Source organism: Anguilla rostrata, chromosome 13 (assembly GCF_018555375.3).
Source record: "Anguilla rostrata isolate EN2019 chromosome 13, ASM1855537v3, whole genome shotgun sequence".
Lineage (NCBI taxonomy): Eukaryota > Metazoa > Chordata > Actinopteri > Anguilliformes > Anguillidae > Anguilla > Anguilla rostrata.
Window position 1 is genome coordinate 15525795 of NC_057945.1, and position 23897 is coordinate 15549691.

General features: G+C 40.5%; 1 protein-coding gene across 3 annotated transcripts in view; it reads left to right on the top strand.

Moving 5' to 3' along the window:
* The first annotated feature begins 14 nt into the window (after positions 1 to 14).
* LOC135237206 (3'-5' exoribonuclease HELZ2-like) overlaps positions 15 to 23897 on the top strand; it is a 34318-nt gene continuing 10435 nt past the window's right edge. For 2 of the 3 annotated variants that reach the window (XM_064304061.1, XM_064304063.1), the window contains exons 1-13: positions 15 to 888; positions 7378 to 8432; positions 9980 to 10163; positions 10452 to 10559; positions 11513 to 12030; positions 15000 to 15641; positions 15924 to 16713; positions 16897 to 16972; positions 17935 to 21343; positions 22325 to 22410; positions 22550 to 22687; positions 23214 to 23369; positions 23485 to 23629. In XM_064304061.1, the coding sequence (XP_064160131.1) occupies positions 7441 to 8432; positions 9980 to 10163; positions 10452 to 10559; positions 11513 to 12030; positions 15000 to 15641; positions 15924 to 16713; positions 16897 to 16972; positions 17935 to 21343; positions 22325 to 22410; positions 22550 to 22687; positions 23214 to 23369; positions 23485 to 23629 (7244 nt within the window). In that variant the 5' untranslated portion in view covers positions 15 to 888; positions 7378 to 7440. Of the gene's footprint in view, positions 889 to 2276; positions 2754 to 7377; positions 8433 to 9979; positions 10164 to 10451; positions 10560 to 11512; positions 12031 to 14999; positions 15642 to 15923; positions 16714 to 16896; positions 16973 to 17934; positions 21344 to 22324; positions 22411 to 22549; positions 22688 to 23213; positions 23370 to 23484; positions 23630 to 23897 lie in introns of those variants that run through there. The other variant, XM_064304062.1, reaches the window with a different exon arrangement.

The following is a 23897-nucleotide window of genomic DNA, read 5'->3' on the forward strand; positions in this document are numbered from 1 at the left end:
CAATTATATGCAAGCCAGAGGCTATTACACCATTGTGGCTGTCATTTATTAACCAAATAACATCCCTGGGTTGTGTATGAAAAGATTTCACAAGCATTGATTTAAGTAATGTCAACAGGGGAAAGACTTTGTCAGCAAAAAGGCAGGAGCAACAGAGATTCATGCACTTGTGAGATTATGAGACTTGTGCATTAATTCAAAGTGCAAGGCGTTGTGGGAAAGAAATATATTTATATACTCAAAAAAGCACAAGCCCAATGTATCGGGAAAGAAATGTATTCAAAGAGCACAGACCCAATGTATATGGGAAAGGAATGTATTCAAGAGCACCAGCCGCCACCTCCATGATGGATTACATGGCCAGCAGAGGAGGGAGTGTGCAGAGTGGACAGGGGTGTCGCCAGAATATATGATTTGTGATAGAAGGGGGAGGGAGATTCAGATGGGAGATGGGAGCCATCTTTTTTTTTTTTAAATAAAGAAAGGAAGGGGCTCATAAATATTGGTGTCAAAAAATCTGGAAATAATGGTGTCAAAAACAGGACCTGAGCAACAAAGAAAATAAGTGGGAAGTACTACGTTTAAGCTCCACAACAGGAGGAGCTAGAAAAAATGGATAAAAAGAAGCATTCGGCCCCAGGGGATTTTAGTGTGTGTTTTTGGAGTGCTTGGAGAGTGTTTGGAGAACGAGTGGATGTATTGCCTTTACTTTGTGAGTGACTGTTAGTTTTACTGAACTGCACAGATCAGCCTGGGTTCTTGTATGTAATCTTTGATTCACTAGCAATAAACCCAGTTGCATCAGACTCCGAGAAGCGTGCATACTTTGAAGAGGTATTCAACAGTGTGGAGGAGAGCGACCTTGGCATTCCTGCCCACAGCATACTGGTGAGCAACCACAGATGATTCATTCAGCTTTGACTATTACTATCTCGTATTGTATCTGTTTGCAAATGTTTTACTTTGTTGTTGTGCTTTGTTTTTCTTCATTAAGCCTCTTTAAGTGGAATATAGTAGCAAATACAGTTTGGCACACTAACCTTCATCGGGTCATGTGGTATAATAAACTATAATATGTTTTTTGTTAAATTATATTAGAAATTATAATGATACATTATTTTTGCTAAATTATATTCTCATCCCATTACTCCTAGTTAATACTCAAGGAAAGTTTTGTGGAAGGGAAGTGCACTTAAGCTTACAGCCATCACCACGATGATGGATCATATCATTGCATTAACATTACTTATTACTTATTAGAGTTAGAGTGGTCAGACCGTGGTCAAATTATAAAAAACCAGCGCACAGGAGGGAGGAATTGCCAAGCAAACTCGGGGTAGGGCTCTCGGGCAATTAATCTTTTGTACAAGTATTTGTATATCCCAAATTACCTAATTACTTATTCTAAAACTGTGGTTGGATATTATGGTTTGGAAGTGCTAGAGAGGGCCCCACAACGCCCGCATCAGTAACCACGAAATGGTGCAAATGACAGCTGAGCTAGCCAATTAAATTATAGTCATCATCATCATCATCAACATCATCACCATCGTCGTGATGTCAGTTGAGGATGTTGCAGATTTGAGCTTTGCTTAAAATTGATATGGATACAATCAAGTTAGTTGCGTATGGGGCGGAGCTAGCCTGTCATACATATTGGTGCGAGGCAAGATGAGAAATAAAGCATCCACGCTTAGAATATCTTGAAGTAAAAGCGAATCCAATTTAAACATATTTCACAGTTAAAATATGATTTTAAAATACGTTGGCCTATATGTTTTTTTTTTTTTCAACGTAAACGATACAGTGTTACTTGTCAACATTCATTAAACAATGTTTTTCATATATTAGGCCTAAGTTAGTTTCCATGCTTAGTACTCTGGGGGACCCCCATGGCTGCTCATATGGATGCCCCGCACCCACAGTACGCGCGCTAATTCCGCTTCTGTCCGTAGCCAAATGTTTCAAGGCGGAAGCTTTAGCTTATCCTAAAAGCATATTTAAGTTCAGAGACTTTTTTTTTTAAAACTGGGACTGAAACGTTTCAGATAAAATATTAATATCGTCTATGTATGTGGTTTAATATCGTCTATTATGTGTTTAAAAACGAACCATAATCAACCGTTCGCTTTGCGCAATTGTGAACACAACGCCAAAATCTGGTGATATTATTTCGTCATCGCAAACTGGCAACTCGCGGTCTCAAGTTGTAAAAAAAAAAAAAAAAATCTAGTTAAACGGGAAAACCAGAAAGGGATTTCATAAATGTTGATAGACTATGCAATAATAGCCTATAAGCCTCTAATGGAATTCAGGGAATGAAATGATGTGAAATAAGATTCATTAGCCAACACAATCGCTTTTGGTGGTGCGCGTCATCTCACCGAGTCAAAAACGAAACTCAGAAAGCTACAGACAGGAGAAATGATACCTAAGATGAACTACACGACCGGATAGCATCCGTAGGCTAAATGTGAAGATACGTTTTCTTAAGTAGGCCTATTTATTAAAATATCCGAATTTATTTGTTAATTTTAGCGAAACAGTTTTGTCGTAACGAAAGGATATGATAAAGTGGGATATGTTCTATGATAAAAAAGGAATGCGGATAAAATAGCTAGACCGCGATAAACAGGTTCTGGCCAAATGTCTTGGCAGCTTCTGGAATTGTGTCGGAAGAGAATAGCCTAGGTTTCGATTCTGAATTAACCTCATTGACAGATCGCTTATTCATTTCTGTTGTATTAAATAAGGTAAGTTCATAATTGAAACCTACAATACGCTTGGGTACATAGATTTTGATGTTGTTTGTAGTGATGCTTCAGTTAATGTTTATATAGGCTACATAACAGCAATAAATTGCAGTAGCCTACAGATCACTAAAAATTCACTACCGTATGCTATTCCCAGAAATCGCTGGTGTGTTGAACGACTCATTCCGAGTATCCTGAACAAGTAACGAGCTCTACAGTGCCTACTGAGAAGAAATATAGCCTAGAGCGTATAAACTTCTTAAAGTTCTTAATTTTGAGTAATTTGTTATGGAAACCAGTATTGACAACAGCAAATACTACAATATTGCTGATTTATGTATCTGTTAATTATTTGCTTATTAGAAATGACAGATGTTGCAGAAGTTTTAGGCTATGGGTAGATACAGAAAATGCAGGTTATCAGTACATAGAGTCGGAGTCTCCAAGGGAATTTAAGGTATGACGCTGGTTGACTATAACTACTCTGTAGCAGTCGAATTCGACATATTATTTTAGAAACATATATACTGACATAATCACCATCACACACAATACACAGCAAGTTTTACAAAGTGAACTATGCGCCAAAAGTGCATTTTACCCCGCATACAACTACTTGCACACACTAAACAAAAAGATTTCCCGTTCCAGGTTGACTGGCGCGTCGGGCCAACTTCAGGAAATAGGGGTTGAGGAAATATGAATATGATGCACATATTCCAGGATTGTGGTTACAAAAAGGCCTGAATTTTGTGTTCAAATATATACAATTTTAACACATTGTATATATTTGAACACAAATACACATTTTTTGTGTTACTTTCAAAGCATGCGGTAGTTACTACGTTTGTGTTACAAATAGGCTATGCAATTTATGTGTAACAAAGGTAACACTTTTAACAGCAGTGTGAAGCTAGCGACAGTAAGGACTTTCGCGCGGGTCTGAAAATTTCAAAATAAAAGTACGACGATAAAACCACTGTTACGTTCAACAAAATGAAATTAATTCAGGACAAATCGGACTGCAGTTGTCCTAAAATATGAACTATTCGTTTTCTATTTGTACAATGTTAAAACAACTTCGATTTTAAACACAGACATTGTAAAACTATTCACAACACTAATATTAATTACAAACAAATCTGTCTTTGCTTTTGTAAGTCACACAAAAAATGTCACTACAAAAATTCTGTTCACTGTTTATAGTTACTGCTTAATGTGAAGGCCAGTTGTACTTCACATCCTGTTACAAGCCCAGGTGTCCAATACTGGCTGTTTCCTGCTATGAACTGTATCATGACTAATGACTATGTGTGTCATATTCTGAGTTCATAAAGAGATTGTAATTAATTCAAGACTGTTTGACTTGTATGTGCACTTGTTAAAAACTGTATGCATTCAACAGTACTAGCAGAGGATAGGAATACACTATTTGCCGAGAAATTGCATGTTTAAACCCCAGCCACATCTTCTACGACGCTTATTTGATATAAGTGACACCATATCATTGAGGCAACATGTCCAGGGGAGGCAGCAGAGCATGTTATCTGTTATAGTATCAGAAAGCAATTGTAACTTAATTGAATGATATTCGTCTATGTACTGCATGTTCAAACCCCAGCCACATTTTCTATGACGCTTATTTGATATAAGTGACACCATATCTGAAGAGTGGAGGGTCCAAGGTATACAAAACACCCCCATATCATTGAGACAACATGTCCAGGGGAGGCAGCAGAGCATTATATATGTCATGCTACCAGAAAGCAATTGGGATTTAATTGAATGAAATTCGCCTATGTACTGAATGTTCAAACCCCAGCCACATTTTCTATGACGCTTATTTGATATAAATGACACCATATCTGAAGAGTGGAGGGTTCAAGGTATTCAAAACACCCCCATATCATTGAGACAACATGTCCAGGGCAGGCAGCAGCGCATTATATACGTCATGCTATCAGAAAGCAATTGGGATTTAATTGAATGAAATCTGCCCTATGTACTGCATGCTTATACCCCAGCCATGTTATTCTGTGTGCGATGTTTTCACCTTTACAAACAAGTGTTAATACTGTCCTGTTCTCCTTGCCATTCTAGTGAAATATCCAGCCACATTTTTATATATATATATTTTTTTTTTTTAGTTGCATAGTTGATGTTACAAGGTAGCACAGAATGTTGAAGTAACGCATTTTAAATTACTCTAATTCTTCCCTTACCATTCAGTTAAACTCATGTACTGATGTAATGATGTATTGGATATTGCAATAATAATTAAAAGTAATGGGTGTATTTTATCTATTATTCTCCATTTAAAATTTTGGATTGTCATTGTTAAAAATGTAGGGAAAAAAATTGAAAAAATGAAGACAGATTTGTTTGTAATTAATATTATTGTTGTGATTAGTTTTACAATGTCTGTGTTTAAAATCGTAGTTGTTTTAATATTGTACAAATAGAAAACGAATAGTTCATATTTTAGGACAACTGCAGTCCGGTTTTTCCTTAATTCATTTCATTTTGCTGAACGTAACAGTGGTTTTATCGTCTGACTTTTATTTTGAAATGTTCAGACCCGCGCGAAAGTCCTTACTGTCGCTAGCTTCACACTGCTCAGACAATAGCATTAGGTTGGTCGTAGAAATAGTGTTGTATTACTACTAGCTAGTGAAACCGAAAATGTCTGAGGACGAAGGAGATTTTATTTTTGATCATGGGATTGTTGTGCCCTATTGATTCACGACGGAATACACAGAAGAAGAGCTGGCTAATTTTCAGGCTGATCGTGCGAGAGCGAGTCAGGAGCGGACCGAGATTGAGGAACCACAGGCTATTCCCAGGACAAATGGCAACTGGTGGTAGACATCCTATCTATCACAGACAGATGCGATAGTGTTAGCCAGCCCACATAGTACCTATCTCAAGTGGTTTGACCAACGATGAGAAAACTGTGGGTACAGCTCCAGGCTTAAGACAGTCGCCTTGGTAGTCGTTGCCTTCAAAGTAGTCGCTGCATACCCTTAGTCCTCGTTTGCGAACTTCTTCGGCTGTTGTGTTGGGGTATCTGATTACATCCAGCCATGTCTGGCACAAAGTTGCATTGCGTGGAAAACTAGGAAATGTGCTTTCAAGTCAAGTCTAACGGGGCATTATAACAACTGGGTACATGCACCTCATTATTGCACCTCATTATTATACCAATATTGCATCAAACAAAAGCTAGCAGACGTTAGTTTGTTCGATTTCAATGCTAAGTTAACGGAATGTTTTGCTTCTCGCTTCTTCTCGATTTGCTGCAAAACGAAATTGAAGAAGAAAAAAACGGAAACCATGCTACTATGTGAACTTGCGCTAAAAAAAAATAGGTCTTTGTTTCTAATGTTAGACATTTAAAATGAAATAACTAATCGAAAAATGAAGGGTGACGCGTTCATTAGAAGGACAATATCAGTCATCAGAAGCAGAAGTGTTATAAAGTGTAATTCCCCTTTAAGGGTGTTTATACACTTTGGTTTCACCATATTGAAATTAAAACACTTTTTATGCATTACCCCCCATATCAGGGCACCATAATATTGGGGACATATTCATGTTGTATAAATGAAAGTAGTCATGTTTAGTTAGTGCTTTGTTGCATATCCTTTGCATGCACTGCTTGAAGTCTGTGAACCATAGACATCACCAGGTTCTGAGTATCTTCTTTGGTGATGCTGTGCCAGGCCTGTATTGCAACCATCTTCAGCCATTTTCAAATGCCAGTAAGACTCGAAAAGCAATCAAAAGCCTAGAATCAAGACTAGATACTGAAAGCCCTCTTATACCTGCACTAAAGAAGCAATTGAACTCACCAGACTAATCAGAAAACACCTGTGAAGTCATTTGTCTCAAACATTATGGTTCCCTGAAATGGGGGCCGGTGTATAAAAAGTGCTGTAATTTCTACATGGTGAAACAAAAATGTATAAAAATGCCCTTTAATAAAAGCTGAGAATCTGCACCTTAACCACATGTGAATTGTGGCTTTGAGATTGATCACAAATGTAACATTGTGGAGTACAGAGTCAAATCAAAAAAATATATATTTGTCCCAAATGTTATAGAGCTCCCTGTATATATATATATATCCTCAGTAGCCATAATGTGGACAAGCATGCACAGGCACACAGTGTTATAGTGCAATATGGCTTTTCAGCACACATATTTTATTTAAGCCACTGTGGAGAAAAACTTCTTGAAACAGTTATAGTTATATATACTTTAATATATATTTAATATCAGTATACAGTACAATATACAGTATCAGCACGCTTCCACTGTAAGCAAGGGCTAAGAAAAATGCTGTTTGAACTTTTTAAAGTAGCTATAGCGTATACCCCATATACTTCACTTGCAAATGCATAGTACATACACACTACCTAGTCCTTTGTTTATTATATCCCAATTGAAATTTAGCTACATAGCTTGTGGAAAGGTTAAGATACAATTCATGTATTATAAATATTCCAAATTAATATGTATTCTCCCTCTAGCCGGTGCTGCAGGAGAGAACATTGAATGTGTTATTGAATTTAACCTGCTATCTAATCTGCAATCCTATCAAACACACCTTGTGTGCTTTCAGCATGCTGCGCATGTGATGTTACGATTCACTGTGACACGGTGATGTGGACAGACATGTCAGGCAATGGCATCCGTGGATCCAAACAAATCCTCTCTGAGTGAGATTTTACGGGCATGCAACCTGAAGGTTGGCTGTTCTCTCTGTGTCGAGAAAGAGAATGAAGTTACTTATTCCCTGAAAATCATCAGTCACAAATGCAATGGAGACCTGCTGCTGGCCAGAGGCCGGGAAAAGGGGAGAAAGTGGAGGCACGTGTCTCGTCGACCTAAAGTACCGAACCCAAGCAAGTATGCTGTGTGCTGGTTCTTTGTGGAAGGTTCCGGGTGCAAAAAGCACAAAAACCGGTGTACATTTGCCAGAAGCATCGAGGAGGCTACAGTGTGGACCTTTCTTAAAAAACACCGCATGGACATCAGCACTTTGAGAGCTCTAGTGTCAGACACCAGCAGGGCAGCCCCCAGACAGTTGGGGACACCAGAAAAAATCCTGTCTGAGTTTGGAGGGAAGTTCTGCGAACTCTGTGAAGCTTGTTTCCACGGCAGCCCACAGGTGATCTCCGCCAAGAGGTGGAACAACACCTGCATGTCAGAGGCAGCTCATGCCTGGAAGCCGGTGTTGGTTCATTACCTGGCAGAAGGGCCAAGCAAGAAGGTGTACAACGAAGTCCGGCAGCTGCCTCCTAATGCGAAGGACAACCTGCGGTACTGTAGCCACGTGGCCCAGGGCGCCCCCTGCTGGCACGGACACGCCCGCTGCCAGCTCGCCCACAGCGAGGTGGAGATGGCCGTGTGGAAGGAGGAGGTCGGTGGCGGGTGGGATCGCAAGGAGCTGCCGCTGCTGTCCCAGGGGAGGGGACCTCCAGCCTCGGCTTCCCCCAGCACCCAGGTGGAGATCTACTGCAAAGCCTGCCTGCTGACCAGCACCTCTAAGGAGAGCTTCATAAAGCACTGTGCTTCCCTGGAGCACGCTCGGATGATCTCCGAGGGCAACACCGTGGATTGGAAACACCGTCCTCCGCCACACAGCCGCAAGCAAGAGTTTCTGCTGTGTGACAGGTATGGTATGGCTGTTAACCGACTGTTATTTCATATGGCCTCTCAGCACTGTGTGTCAGTGACTGTTAAACAGCCGAGCCAGTGGAGATTGTATGACATATGAGGAAATGTATTTTCCAGGTGATGTTAGTCAATATACAAGGACATCATTATACTGCATAGCATGACATGGACCATGATCATGGTCATACTGTAAATACATCTGGGCCAAAATTTGCACTGAGTAACTTCCACTATCCACGATGATAATCCCACTCTCACTGCAATATTCCAATAAAATAACTTTCTCTTCTTTCCCGAAAAAGTGCAGTCTTCACATGAACAATTCAGCAGTTCAGTTAGAAAAAATTAGTTATTTAGTTATTTAGTTTACACTTTATACTTACAGACATGACCACATGTGCAATCACAGCATCTATCATATTTATGTGGTACATACAGCAGTGCCTTTTCACCTTCCACCTTTGATTTATGTGCATATGAATGTAGCTCCCTTCAGTTGCACTGCTTGATGTTCTGTAGGAAGGACTCTTTGTACAGGAAAATATTTTGTTTACATTTCCTTTCACCTAGAAATATAAATTGCCTGACATAAATACTGTGATTGCTACTTAAAGGGAGCTCTTGCATTCATTTGCTACATTAAGCACTTCATTCCCAACCTCCCGCTTGCACCCAGCTAAACTTGCTTTGGGTAAGAGTGCCTGCTAAATGTACAAACACTCACACACGCACTCATACACACACACATATATCTACATGACATGGCCAAAAGTATGTGGACACCCAAATATCACACCCATATGTTCTTGTTGAAAATCTCATTCCAAAACATGGCCATTAATATGGAGTTGTGCAGGCCAGTCAATTTCCTCCACACCAAACCATGTCTTTATGGACCTTGCTTTGTGCATGGGGGCATTGTCATGCTCTTGCCACCAAGCTGTAAGCACGCAATTCTCTAGAATGTCATTGTATTCTATAGCATTAAGATTTTCCTCACTGGAACTAAGGAGCCTAACCCAAACAATGAAAAACAGCCCCAGACCAAGGGGTGTCAAAATACTAATGGGGTACTGTCCATTTTTTTCATTACTAGCACTGTTTAATCTTTTATTTTTTGTGTCCACCAGCACTCATGCCATCCCATCCCAGGGGTCCATTGCATGTCAATTTGTATTCATTTATTTGTTATATTCTTTTACCCTTTTGGGTCTGGTAAGGATTATTGTGAAAAAATTTTAACATAATAAGGAAAACATTTAGATGCTTTGGTACACATACATATGTACATACATACCCATATAAATACATAGATGCACACATATACATGCACATATACCAGCATACTTCTACATACACATGCACTATTAGGCAGACAAAAAAATCTGAATTTAGGCCATTTATGTGAAATGAACACGTTGAAAGAAACGCGCCATTCCACGCCCTGTTACTCTTTCAGTATCGTTCGATGTTACTCACTAGTTAGAACTGCCTCCAGCGCTCGTTTCTGATCTGAGCGTGCTGATGTGACCGTTTCTCTGCAGGCCTGAAGCATGCGAGTATGGAGACAGATGCTTTCGGGCCCACTCTGTGGAGGAGCTGCAGGAGTGGCACATGCGAAGCACAGAGGCTCAGCAGATCCAGCACACTGTGCAGGCGCAGGGCCTGGGGTCTTACAGGGACCGCCTGCTGCAAGAGTACAGGAGCAGCAGTAATGTAGTCCACATTGTGAGTGTGTCTCGATAGGACCAGTAATAAGTGTAATGGAACAGGGCTTCCCAGGGCTTCCCTAAATTTGTAGTTACGTGCAAGAGATGTTTTTAAGAGTACAGTCTAGTTTATGGGTATATAAAGAAACTGTCATTAATCTTAACCATAAGACAACAAATGATGATGTATTTTTGTGGTTTGAAAGATTAACCCTTTAAGTCATATTGTATTAGCTCCGTTAATTTTTAAAGTTTCTATGATACAGAATAATATTGCATGTACTGATAAATTTAGCATACTTTGTAGATGTCAGAACAAGTTGATGATGTCACTGTCACCCATGATGAAGATTTAAGTGTGGAGTGTGAAGAGACCAATTCTGAGCTGAAATGGATTTTTCAGATAAAAACAGAGGTGAGACACTTTGCATCTACGGTAATACACAGTTTAACTAACTTATTACATATATAGGTTCACTATAATTTTGTTTGATTTTCCACAGCTGAACTGGAAAAGTGCAGGTTAAGGGGAACTTTTCAGTGGCTTCATGGGGACTTGTAGGGCTAATTTGGTGTGTCAAGCCCCTCTTCAGTTTTAATAATGGAGCATCGCGTAGTTCTGGCAGGCCACGAGAGTCAAGCGCTCCGGCTGAATCAGCTGATGGCTCAGCTGAGTGATGTTCGCCTATCACAGTACATTCACTTAACAGGGCGGTCTACTTAAACAGCCTCCCTCTACTCATTCGGCTGCTCCTCCTGCATGCAAGCTGCTGCACGTTGCTTTGTAAATCCCCTCCACCACCCCAGCTCCATCCCTATGTGTCAAGAATTTGCATTTCTCCATTCATATGTGTTAAGAATTTGTATTGCTCCATCCCTATGTGTTAAGAAATTGCATTGCTCCATCCCTATGTGTTAAGAACTTGCTTTGCTGCTGGATCTGTTCTGTGTGTACCCCTCTAGGAGGGTTTGGCTGCTGGCCTCCTGACCTTATCCACGTGGGCTGCGTGGTTGGCGGGAGAGCTCCAGAACAGAGCCATACCGCCAAACATAACTGTATTGCCTTTACTGTCAATAAAGATCTACTTTGATGACAGTGCTCCTGACAGAAGAATGATTTCAGAAAATGACAAGGAACTGTTTCCCACAGTGTCTAGCTAGTAACTTGACTAACTTCTGTAAGCTAAGGACAGTAATGACATGCAACAGCACACCTCAGTAAAGTAACGTGTTGTTGGTCCTGAGATGAATATACTTCGGCACATTGTGTCGCCATCAGTAAAAACAGGCCAAATATCTATGTAGTGAACTGAATGGAATGACCGAATTTCAGTTGTAATTCAGTTATAAAATGTTTTGTATTTTCAGAGATTACTTGCCCATGTCGCCTTGCTGAAACAGGATCCTGGAGCTATATTCACTCTCGGTGAAATTACTCCTGAAGGTCCCTCTACCTACTCCACAGGAAACAAGTTCTGCACTTCTGACATGTCCTATGACATTCCTGTGTCATGCAAACCCTTACACCCAGGCCTTTATGAGCAGTGGGTGGTGTTTGACTTTGACATGAGGCCAGTGCTGCTGCAGAAGCTTGAGGTGAGGGTGGGAGAGCAGAGCTCCATCTGTCCTGTGTGGATGAAGGAGGACATCGGGCCTCCAGTTCAGAGTTTGGAGCGCTGGCACCAGGGAAACAGAGTCATTATTCCCTGTTTGAACAAGACAGAAGAAGAAGAAAAGCTTCTGAAGGAGTACAAGCCTCCTCAGATAAACTTGCAGTTTAACCCAAGATCTGAAGCCAACATGTCCATCACCTTCCATAACTACAGAGAGAGAATGCACCACTTCCTGTACAGAGAGGAACTAGCCCAGGAAGACATAGTGTCCAGGTAATGTAAATATGATTACACTCTACAGTTTTATTTATGATCAGTAAAAAAAATTTGGATTTAATTCCAGCGGATGTTTTTATTACATAACTTAGTAATTGTAGATCTTACCATAGATGAGGTGTATTTGCTCTTGGTATTAAATATTATTTTTAGCCCACTACTAACACATTCAATGTCATGTGCTAAAAAATACAAAACAGATAGTATCCTTACTAATCTTAAAGTGTCACCTAACATAAACTGCATGCCTTGTTTTTGTTTAGTTTAGCAATGTAAAATTATTTTGAAAAGATTGCTTCACATAGACTATTACTAATTTGACTAAATCAAGAAGAAATTAGTAATATATACTGTGAGCTTCATAATATTTTGGACATAATGTTCCAGAATTTTAGATTTGTAATCAAACTAATCACACGTGGTTAAAGTTAACATTCTCAGATGTTATTTAAGAGTATCTATGCTGTGGTTTCACCAGGTATAAATTACAGTGCTCATTGTACATAGCCCCCTATTTCAGGGCGCCTTAACGTTTGGGACAAATGGCTTCACAGGTCTTTCTGATTAGTCATGTGAGTTCGCTAGCTTTCTTAGGTCAGGTATGAGAGCTTTCAGTATCTAGTCTTGATTCTAGGCTTTTGATTGCCTTTGGAGTTTGTTACTGGCATTTGTCAAAATGAGAACCAGAACTGACCGATCCCAAGCCCTGCCTTATTTTCTTGACCTCCAATCACAACTTGACAACTGTTGCTATCTGTCATAACCTCTATCAAGTTTTCAGGACTTCAGCATCCATGCCATTGGTTCCTGTAGACAAATTTCATAATTTAAGGCTCTGAACATAACAGAAGATGCAACTGGGATCCTAGCAGTGTAGCTGGTGTTTTTTTATCCACTTACAAAACCCAAAGCAAAATTACTTCAGTGTCAGCTTTGAATCCCTCTCCGTGGAAGACCACACCATCAGATGAACAGAAACACCATTTTCTTTTCTTTTCATTTTCATGGTAACGTTAATGTAGCCAACAGTTGGCTATTGCATGTTGTACAAAAACAAACTTTAAAGAAATGAAAAGGGACACATGGTTTCATCACCCTGTTTCACTAATGCAGTTTGAGCATTGCGGGAAAAACAGGTCCCAGCCTGGGCCAGAAGCGCTGGGTGTTCTCCTCACACTGTTGAATACTTCTTCAAAATATACACTTCACAGAGTCTGATGCAAGATAACATGCAAGAACCCGGGCTGATCTGCACAGATCAATACAAACACTCCCCAGTCACTTCCACAAGACACTCACAAAACACAGACAGGACACACTGAACTCCCCTGGAGCCAAACACTCCTTTTTATCCTGTCTTGTCAGCTCCTCCTGTTGTGGAGCTTAAACTTGGTACTTCCCACATGCTTACATCATTTTAATTGACTCCTTCCAATACACCATTGTTTCTCATTTTCTGCCCAGATTGTACACTATTATTTCCAAGCCCACTTCCTTTCTTATATAAAAAATAAGTGTTCACCTCTCCTTTCTTACGTGAGACTGGTAATCATCTCATCTAGACCCTGTTGGTTCTATCACTCATAACATGGTCTGTTTGAAAGGCCAAGTGTACATTATAGGAGACTGTACTTACATTATGTGGAGGTTTCTGCTGGTTGTTTATACTTTGACCATGGTCTGACCACTCTTAACTCTACAAGTAATGTTAATGATATGATCCATCAAAGTGGTGATGGCTGTAAGCTTACGTGCACTTCCTTTCCACAGCATACTGTTTCTTACAATGTTCTGTCAGGGACAAGAAAGCATGCTCTTTCCCTGATGCATGAGATCTAAAGATTGATTAATGTTTTAAAAAAAATAAAAATAAAAAAACACTGTGATTTAAGCCTCTTTTAGTTTTTCAGGATTTTCAACAACTTGGCTGTGGCTGCTCAGGGACTTTGCCAATATTTTTTTTTACAAACACCCAGCGTATTCATAATGCTCCTCTGATTTGGAGACTTATGTATTGTATCCAAAACCATTGCATTAATACTAAAAACTGATAAACAACTCACCCGATACTGCAAGAGCAACGCTGGTTTGTAGTGTTTTCTTTAACTGCTAGCTGACTGGGCTTTATTTGCAATGTGAGAACTAACTAATATTTCAGCTCAGTTTTTCTTTTCATGTTGCCATTCTCTCATTTATTCAAATCCTTTCAATTATTTTCTATATCCTTTTAAAGCATACTGAAGGCCTTGCTGCCGGCTTCTAGTTGATACGTTACGATACATCCCAAAAATCGATCAATTGTTTCTTGTGGTAGGTGGCTAAAGTGCATAGGCAGGGCATGGGATCGATCGATTGTGCCAATGAAAGTCAAGGAAGCCATTATTAGGCTGAGAAATAAGAAGGAAAAAAAACTGTCTGAGACGTAGACCAAACTTCAGCTTACCAAAATCAAATAAAAATAAAGTGAGCGCTGGTGAGTAATCGCAAAGGGCCTGGTAGGCCAAGGAAGACCTCTACAGTTGATGACCAAAGAATTTTCACCATAATGAAGAAAACCCCTTGAACACCTGTTTGACAGATCAGAAACACTCTTCAGGAGTAAAACATGCATGTGCCAGTGGTTGCCAGTTGTAAACCACTAGTTATCTGCAAAAACAGGGTGAACAAGTTACAGTTTGCTAAAAAGACAGCAGTGTTCTGGAAAAATGAAAAGTGCTGTAATTTGTACATGGTGAAACCAAAGTGTATAAAGGCTGAGAATGTTCACTTTAACCACATGTGTTTCAGTACAAATCTAAAATTGTGGAGTACAGAGACAAATCAAGAAAAAAATAGAACAATCTTTGTCCCTAACATTATGGAGCTTATTATATATATGAGCACTTTATTCAAGCCATTTATTTAAGGGCTGAGACAAATGCTGTTTGAATCCAGGTGTAAATATTTCTCTGTTTTTCAACCTCCAGACTCAGCCTCAAAGACAGCATCTATTTGTCTGACAAAGTTTATGAGCCTCAGTTTGGCATGAAGATTGCTCTTCCAGAAGAACTTTTTGCCTCAGTTCCAGCACCGTCTATGCTCACCCCTGACACACCAGAGGGATTTATCCTAAAGAGAGGTGTCCGGTCAGCTCTGGTAGCAGTTTCTTCATTTGTGGAAAATCAGCATCAAAAAATCTATGAGGCAGTCATTGTTCCAGATGCTAGCACTGAGAGGAGAATGTACCTGCAGCTCTCCAAGAGATGCTGCACTGAGCTGGATCTCCAGAACAACACTACGTGTGAGATGGAGGTCCAGTTTCAGCTGAACCGCCTCCACTTCTGCATGATGCACAAGGCTGTAGACCTTCTACCAGATGTAGAGTGGGTTTTGCCAGACCTGATGAAGAGCTGTGTCCCAGTGCACACAGGAGGATACTCCAGGCTCAATGCAAAGCAGCAAGCAGCTATGGCTTTCATCGTTGGGGATACACATGACAACAAGACTGTGGCACCACTTCTAATCTATGGACCCTTTGGAACAGGGAAGACCTTCACCCTGGCCACTGCAGCTAAAGAGCTGGTACGGCAACCTGGAACCAAAGTTCTGATCTGTACCTATACTAACAGGTAACCACGACTTCATAAATGCTTATTTCATTATTAATTATAGATATGAGTGCAAATTATGTAATACAGTACCAACATGCACAAGCCTACACATGTGTATATGTGACTGGTTGAAGTCTATTGTAATTTTATTGTAACTGATAGTAATTTGTCCTATAGTCGGTGAGCATCCTCTGGCGATGTGTTCTGACTGAGTAAAACTGCGATTTAACACAGATCTTTAGTGCTGTTCATTTTTACGGTTAAATTTTTTTTTTAAAGTTAATCACTTTCTTCCTTTAGCTCTGCAGATTTGTATGTCAAGGATCACTTTCATCATTATGTAAATGCTGGACATGCTGAAGCCATACCTCTCAGGATAAAAGCCAACAAAAAGGGAGTGCCTATGAGTGCAACTGATGACATCACGCTGCAGTATTGCCATCAGGATGGCCAATCTTTCACATGTCCTGGAAGACCCACCTTAGACTCTCACCGAGTGATCATAACAACAGCATTCATGACAAGGGAACTCTATAACCTGAATCTTCCAGCTGGTTACTTCACCCACATTCTGATTGACGAGGCCTCGCAGATGCTAGAGTGTGAAGCTCTGATGCCCCTCACTCTGGCAGGGCAAGGAACGCGAGTGGTTTTGGCTGGAGATCACATGCAGATGGGTCCAAAGCTCTTCTCAGTGGACGAGGACCAGCGCTCCAACCACACACTACTCAGTCGCCTCTTCCATCACTACCAAGAACAAAAGAATTCTGTGGCCCTGAAAAGCAGAATCATATTCAATGAAAACTACCGCTCCTCTGAAGAAATTGTCGATTTTGTGTCCTCTCACTTTTATGGCAAGAGTGGTGCCATCAAGGCATGTGGACATGTGCCCCCTCACCCACAGTTCCATTCCCTGAGGTTCCACCACGTTCGTGGAAAGTGTCATTTGGACGCGACTACAATGTCCTGGTACAATCTTGATGAGGTTGCATGTGTTGCAGATGTAGTGCAAAAACTATTTGAAGGATGGCCACGTCAGTGGGGGAATCAGGAGCAGAGAACAATCTGTGTTCTCTCTGAAGGAAGTCAGGTATTTTTCCCTCACAGGAAATGTGCTTTTTTGAAAAAGTGCAGATATGGGTAAAATAAACCATGCGTGCAGATTCTTAAATGCAACAAGAAACTGTGTTAGGTATGGTATTTTAATGTTAACTTATGTATATGATTGTCAGTGCGCAAGTAACCCCATAATTATCTTCCATTTCCATCTAAGGTTGTCCTTATCAGGAAAGAACTGAGAAAAAGACGTCTTGGCAGAGTAACCGTGGAAAATGCGAATAATGTTCAAGGTATCATTCAAAATCTAATTTTAACAAAAAGGAGCTAATGTTTAATGTTGCAAAGGGTCTAAAAGAATCAGCTGTTTTCCAATCTTTTTGGTCCAGTGTTGATGACCCACTGGAATTTTTCTTCATGTTAACAGCACATAACAAGGGCTTTTTCACAGATACACAGACCAGCAGATCGTAGTTACCGTTTCACAGGACTCAGGGGAACTGGTTTCTCTCTAGTTGCATTGAGTTCTTCCTGTAGTTGTACGATGGTTTCTCCTCCTAGACAATACAAGATATTTGTCTTCTGCCTGGTCTTCTCCTGTTAACATTACTGTCCATCAGGTGGAACATTCTAGGTGTTTACTGAACACCACACCTGGAAATCTTAAGCTTCTTTTCAATTTCTCATTGGGAATAACCTTCTTGCCACAATGTTTACTTGGCCCCACACATCTAAGCCTAACTCCTTTGCTATATTTATATGCTATATTTCTTGCAATTTTAGTACAGGCTAAAAATATTAGGGTACCTGAGGTATTAAAGAACTTAAGGTAGATAATATTTCACTCAATGTAATTACCCCTCTGCCTCCCTCCCACTCCTCTACCTCCAACATTGCAAAATGATTGAATAGACTTCCAATAATTAATTTAATTGTAATTAAAGCCAAAGGAGGCTATTTCGAGGAAAATCGAGTATAAGTTTATTTTTAAGTAAAAGTCATCTTTTTGTGTTATTATAGGTAGAAATAAAAAAATGTTTGTACTTTGGTTTGTTATTCAATAAATGTGCATATATTAACAGAATTCTTCTGTACGTGAAGTTAAAAAAAAAATTATTTTGGCCTTTACTATATATATACATTTATATGTATGTATACATACGTACATACATATACATATACATATACAGGTGTGTGTGTGTGTGTGTACACGATATAATATTAAACACTGGCATGTTTTCATTTCCTTGAACAGGCAAGCAGTTCCGGGGAATAGTGATGTCAACGGTTCATACTCGAGAGAGTCTACAGTCCTCTCACACCACTTGCCTGGAGTTCTACAACGATCCACGGGTGATGAACACAGTCATGACCAGAGCACAGTCCCAGGTCATCGTGGTGGGAGATGCTGCAGCTCTCTGCTCCTTTGGAAAGTGCTCAAGGATCTGGAAGAGCTACATACTGCAGTGCATCAAAACGAACAGCGCTGAACCGCAGCACCTCACAGAGGACTGCCTAGAGTATGAAATGGAGGAAATCTCAAGATTTATTAGGCCTGAGAGCAAGAATGTCAGTGATGTTGAATTGGTCACAACCACAACTGGGGCAAATGGCCATGTGGATGAGATACTCCAACAGCTGATAGAAGATTACAGTTCTGTCAGTGGTGAAGCAAATGAGGCTGAGCAATCAGAGGATGAGGACCGTCCAAACTTCAGTGAAGAAAAGAGAGCATATTACTCTAATGCTGAGAAAGACGCTCTGCTGGAAATGGTGAAAAAGCACCCAGGAGTGTACAAACATGGTGAACTGGTAATGGAAAGATTTGACACTGGCTATGTCATGCCATTTGATAACCCCACTGCACATATCGTAATCACAGGAAGAAAGAATTTGGGCATGTCCTTCCCTGGTGATGAGCTTGTAGTGGAAAAATCAATGAGCAGCAATGGTCTGGACACCTGGAAGGTTTTAGGTGTCACCAAGAATGGATCTTCTCAGTCCTATGTGTGCACCTTTGAGGGAGATAACAAAACACAGGAAAATGACTATGTCTCCATGGTCATGGTACCCCTTAACAAGAATGTCACCAAAATTCGAATTGTGGTTCGCAGGAAAAATCGCAATGTGATCCCAATATTTAAATATGATGATGGAAACTGGGAGATTGAAAGGTACAAGAAATTAGATGAAGAGTCAAAGCGGAAGCATGTCTATGTTGTACGTGTGGTGTGCTGGAAAGAACACTGTTGGTTTCCATTAGGGAGGGTAACAGAGGTTCTACCCCTGGGAACATCCTTGGATCAGGGGCTGAAGATTCTGGATGAAGAATTCGATCTCAATCGGCCTCCCTCTGATTGTGTCCTGAGTGATTCACAAAATTGTGCTTTTACCAAATTGGACGATGGGAGCCGGGTGAATTTCCGAAATGTAACTACTTTTACAGTTGACCCTGAAGATGCCAAAGATCTTGATGATGCAGTTAGTGTTCAGGAGTTTGATAACCATTATGAAATAGGGGTGCACATTGCAGACGTGGCAAGTTTTGTAGTTAAGGACAACCCATTAGACGAACATGCAAGAGAACGTGGAGCTACTTTTTATCACCCAAAAACTGCAAAAAAAGAGCCAAATTACATGTTCCCAAAATCAAGTGTGAAACAATGGAGTCTTCAGGAAGGGTATGACCGCAGAGCTGTTTCATTGCTTGTGACTGTGGACAAAGCGACAAACAGGATTATTGCCAAAAACTTTGTGCTGTCACTGATAAAATCAGATAAACAGCTGTCATACGAGGAAGCTGAAGACATCATCTCAACACATAGCGGAAATGGGCTCCATTTTGACACATTGAAAGGTTGCGTGGCTGTGGCTTATGAGTTTTCTAGGGCCCACAGGAAAGCCAGGCTTCACGGTGACTGGCTGTATGCACAGCCCAACAACAGGACATCCATTGGGAGAAGAAAATCCCATCAGATGATTGAAGAACTGATGATAATGTTTAACAACTTTACTTCCGAGTTTTTGATCAGAAACAAAGAAGCTTATCTTTGCACTCCCCTGAGGTGCCAGGCACCCCCCGATGTCATGGGTGTAAACGCTCTGAAAGACAAATACAAAGACATTGTACCACTGTCTGTGCACTTGACACACCACATTGGCAGTGTTGAGCAACCTTCTGGTGGCAAGAGCTTCCGGGTGTTAGCTTCACTTTGGAGGAAGCTTCAATCTGCTGCTGAGAGAGGGGATTTTTCTAAAGTGGCAGACCTGATCACAACTGATGACATCCACCCACAGCTTGTGCCTGCTATGTCAGAGTTCAGGAGTTTGCTTGGCAAGTCCTACACGATTCGTTCCAACTCGGCACCAGAGGCAAATGTTGGTCACTACTCTTTGCAGCTCAAATCTTATACAAAAGCATCTTCACCCATCCGCAGGTACCTGGACTTGATCCTTCAGAGACTTCTCCATGCAACAGTCAGTAAAACTCCGGTCCCATACTCTTGGCAAGAAATCGAGATTTTGTGCGATAAAGCTGTCGAAACAAGCAAGAAGGCAGAAGAGTACCAAATTAAGGCTGAAACCTTCTCCTATGCTGTAAACCTGAAAAAACAAAATTCTCCAAAGCTGGCATTTGTCACTGCAATGGACCCAGAAGGAGACCAATTCAGGTTGTCATTTCCCTTTGACAAAGGTACTTTGCCTGATTATATACCTGTTCTGTACAGAGATTTGCAGCTTGAGGATCAGCCACAGTATGACAAAGACTGCAGGCACATGAAGCTAACATGGAGAAGAAGAGTGTACTCCATCAACACCACCAAGACCTATGTGGAGCTCAAAAGACTACACCAAAACAATCCATGCACCGATGTCCCTCACCAGGCTTGGCAAGACATTGTGGAAGCACTAAAGATGGAAAATTGGGAAATGGCAGTGTCAATCATATTGAGCACTAACACAAACTATGCTGCCACTGAAAAGAATGACAACATAGATGTCTTGACAGAAATTGAGACAGAGCATTATGTTGACCTCACACTCAAGCTCAAACCCGGAGATACCCTTCTGGTTCAGATGACAGCAGAGATGCAGCTGGGGCTTCTGATGCCCGCCATTCAGTTGCTGAACATCAACGAAAAGTTTGAAGTGTGTCTGAATCATGCACACAGTCCTGTCGACTGTTTTTCCAAATATGCACAGCATAAAACAAAGTCGTCCTATGACAATGTTGAGGACTATGCAAAGATCTGGAGACCACTTTGTGAAATGGAGTCTGCTTCCACTGCTGTGGATGAAAGTGAGAGCATAATCATTGAGGACTTGGAGCTGACATGGACTAGAGTACGGGAAGGCAGTTTTCTTCTTCCCATTGGCTTTCTTAAAGATTGGGCCATTGAATGCAACCTTGCCAAGTGCTACTTGTGCATCAGAAAAAGGGACTTGAAACAAACTGTGGCTATTGATCAATCTGAAGATGTGGATCCCAGCAATTTTACTTGGGTAGCCCATGGAGTCACTACTGGTTCTGCCGAGACAAAGAAGAATTCAAAATCCAAAGAGGTGAATTTCTATATTTTGCCTATGGACACAATTCCAGATTGTGTGTACCAGAAAAGTACAAAGTTCACAGTTGAGATCATCCCAAAACTTCTTCCTGATGTGTAAGTATTATCGATAGTCACCAGGTAAATGAGCTTTCTTGTTTTTGAGTGTTAATGGTAGTTATCTTTTTGATCTTCATACAGCAGTCCCTGGCTAACCATGGCTTTGTCAACTGCAGATTCCATGTATCCGCATTTTAACTTTGTATACCATTTCACCAAGTGTGCCATTAAATTTTATGTATCTGTGGTTCAACTAGGGATAATGAAATACATTAGATATGACCACATTAGATACGAGTAAATAACAACATTCTCATCTTTCAACCACCGTTATTTCCAAGCCCCCATTCCTTTCTTCTGTTCCGTTCTCCTTCCCCGTCTTGGCACAAGACATGTATTCACCTTATCTAACTCCTGCTGGATTCTATCATTCACAACATGGTCTGTGTGAAAGGCCTAGTTTGCATGCAGGAAGCTGTGCTTACATTGTATAAGGACTTCTACAGCTGTGCGTATATTATGTGCAAACCTCTACAGATTGTTAATACTTTGACCAGGATCTGGCCATTGTTAGTTCTACATGTACTGTTAATAATATAATCCATCATGGTGGTGATGGCTGTGAACTTAAATGTACTTCCAACCACTGAACAAACTAAAGCAATTCTGAAATCATGGATGTCCATATGTCCAGGTTTATGCTCCTTTGCCGGGCTATTGTCGTTTTCTGTGTTTTGTGCGGAAATCGTTGTTAATTCCGTGTTTTCTGATCACAACCACAGAATCTGAATCTGCGCTCTCCACTAGCGTGGAATGAGATTTTATTAGCTAGTTTCCAACAGTTGTTAAATCTTGTATCTTCTAAAAGCAATACATATTTCATGTTTAAATTTGAAGGTTGCTTTGTTGTCACTTTCAAATAATAATTATCTTTTGAGCAACTTTGTGTTTTCTTGTTTTAATTCTTTCTCTTTCAGGAAATACCATACATATCTTCTAAAGTAAAAATTGAAAAACGTGTTCTTTCCTGCTTCGTAGGCGCAAAGAAAATGCTGTTAACAACCTCATCCGCACAAATGAACTTGTTCAGACAATTGCGCTGGGACGTGGAATTCCCAGAGGAGGTAAACAAACATGACGTCACATGAAAAACGTCAGTTATGATGTCTTATTTGCTGGAATAATATCACTGTTGACTTCTTATGCTTCAGCTCTCTAAGAGGCCTGTTTTGTTCTTGTTGTTGCCCTGTTTTAAATCGGCAGCTTCTGAATCTCCGGTGCCAAGGTGGAAAATCATGAGAGAAATCCCACCAGAAGGCCTTCCAAAACTGAATGAAAGCCAGTATGCTGCCATTGAACAGGCCATGAAAAACAACTTTACTGTCATCCAGGGACCACCTGGTAAGACTAAAACCACAATGTCTAATCCATATTTGTTTTTTTTATCTTGATCTAGATTATTAATTGCAGTTTTTTCCTAAATAAACACAGCTTTGACCAGTTTAGGGAATATAATTCAAAAGGTTTGCAATAGTGGATGGCATACTTGCCATCTCCATTGTTATTATCACTAGATACAAATATGTGGTTCACATTGTGACGATAAATCTCTGAAGAAAATTTACGCATACATTTTAATATGTATGCTAACAGTAATGGTAGTAAGAACAGTAAGTAATTTACAGTACTTGGTTTCCATAGTACCTAAGGTTGTTATTTGAGGCTGCCAAACATTAAGACGTTGGTTAGATGTCCAATCAACGTAGGTCTTGGTTTTTTAATGCCGGTAATTCAGTGAGTACAAAACACTGACAAGTGGTCACATCGCGACTCCACATCAATCAGCCTCGTAGCCACGGCACAGGTCAACAAATAGTTTGGGGGGAGAAGTGTAATAATTCCTCATAGAAATCCATTTTATTTTCAGGCACCGGAAAAACTGTGGTGGGGGCTTACATTGTGTACTGGTTCCTCGTGCTGAATTCTAAGAACCCCAGGCAGTGTCAGGATCCTGAGGAGGGCAAGAAGAAAGAGGTTATTCTCTACTGCGGCCCATCCAATAAATCGGTAGATGTTGTTGCAGGCAAGTTCCTCCGTCTCCTTCCATCAGCAGTAACGTTTCTGCGGTGGCACTCCAAATTGAATTGGAGGGTGAGTGGCCCCTCTGCTAAAGCACGCCATTTCTGATTTGACGACAGAGTACCTGCTGAAGTTTGGGGACAAGATGAAGCCGCTCAGGGTGTACAGCCGGCAGATGGAGATGCTGGAGTATCCCTATCCAGGAAGTATTCTCCAGGTTTCCCGCAAGTCAATGCGGCAAGAGAGGTCCAAGCCACAGCTCAGGTATAATGGATAGTGAAAATGGAAGCAAAAGATTTCTTTAGAAGGATGGAGATTATCGTTTTAAGCTTTTTCCTATTTGTGTTCTCAGTTTTACACGATTTCAGCTTAAAAATCTGTATTTTCGCTTCCTCTATAAACTCACCGATTTACATGTTGGCAGAATTTTCTGTGATTTTTTAAGGGGTATGTCTGCTTCGGCATACATGCTCACAGAGTCCTTCACATATTTTAATTTAATTTCATTATATTAAACATAATCTGTGAAAGT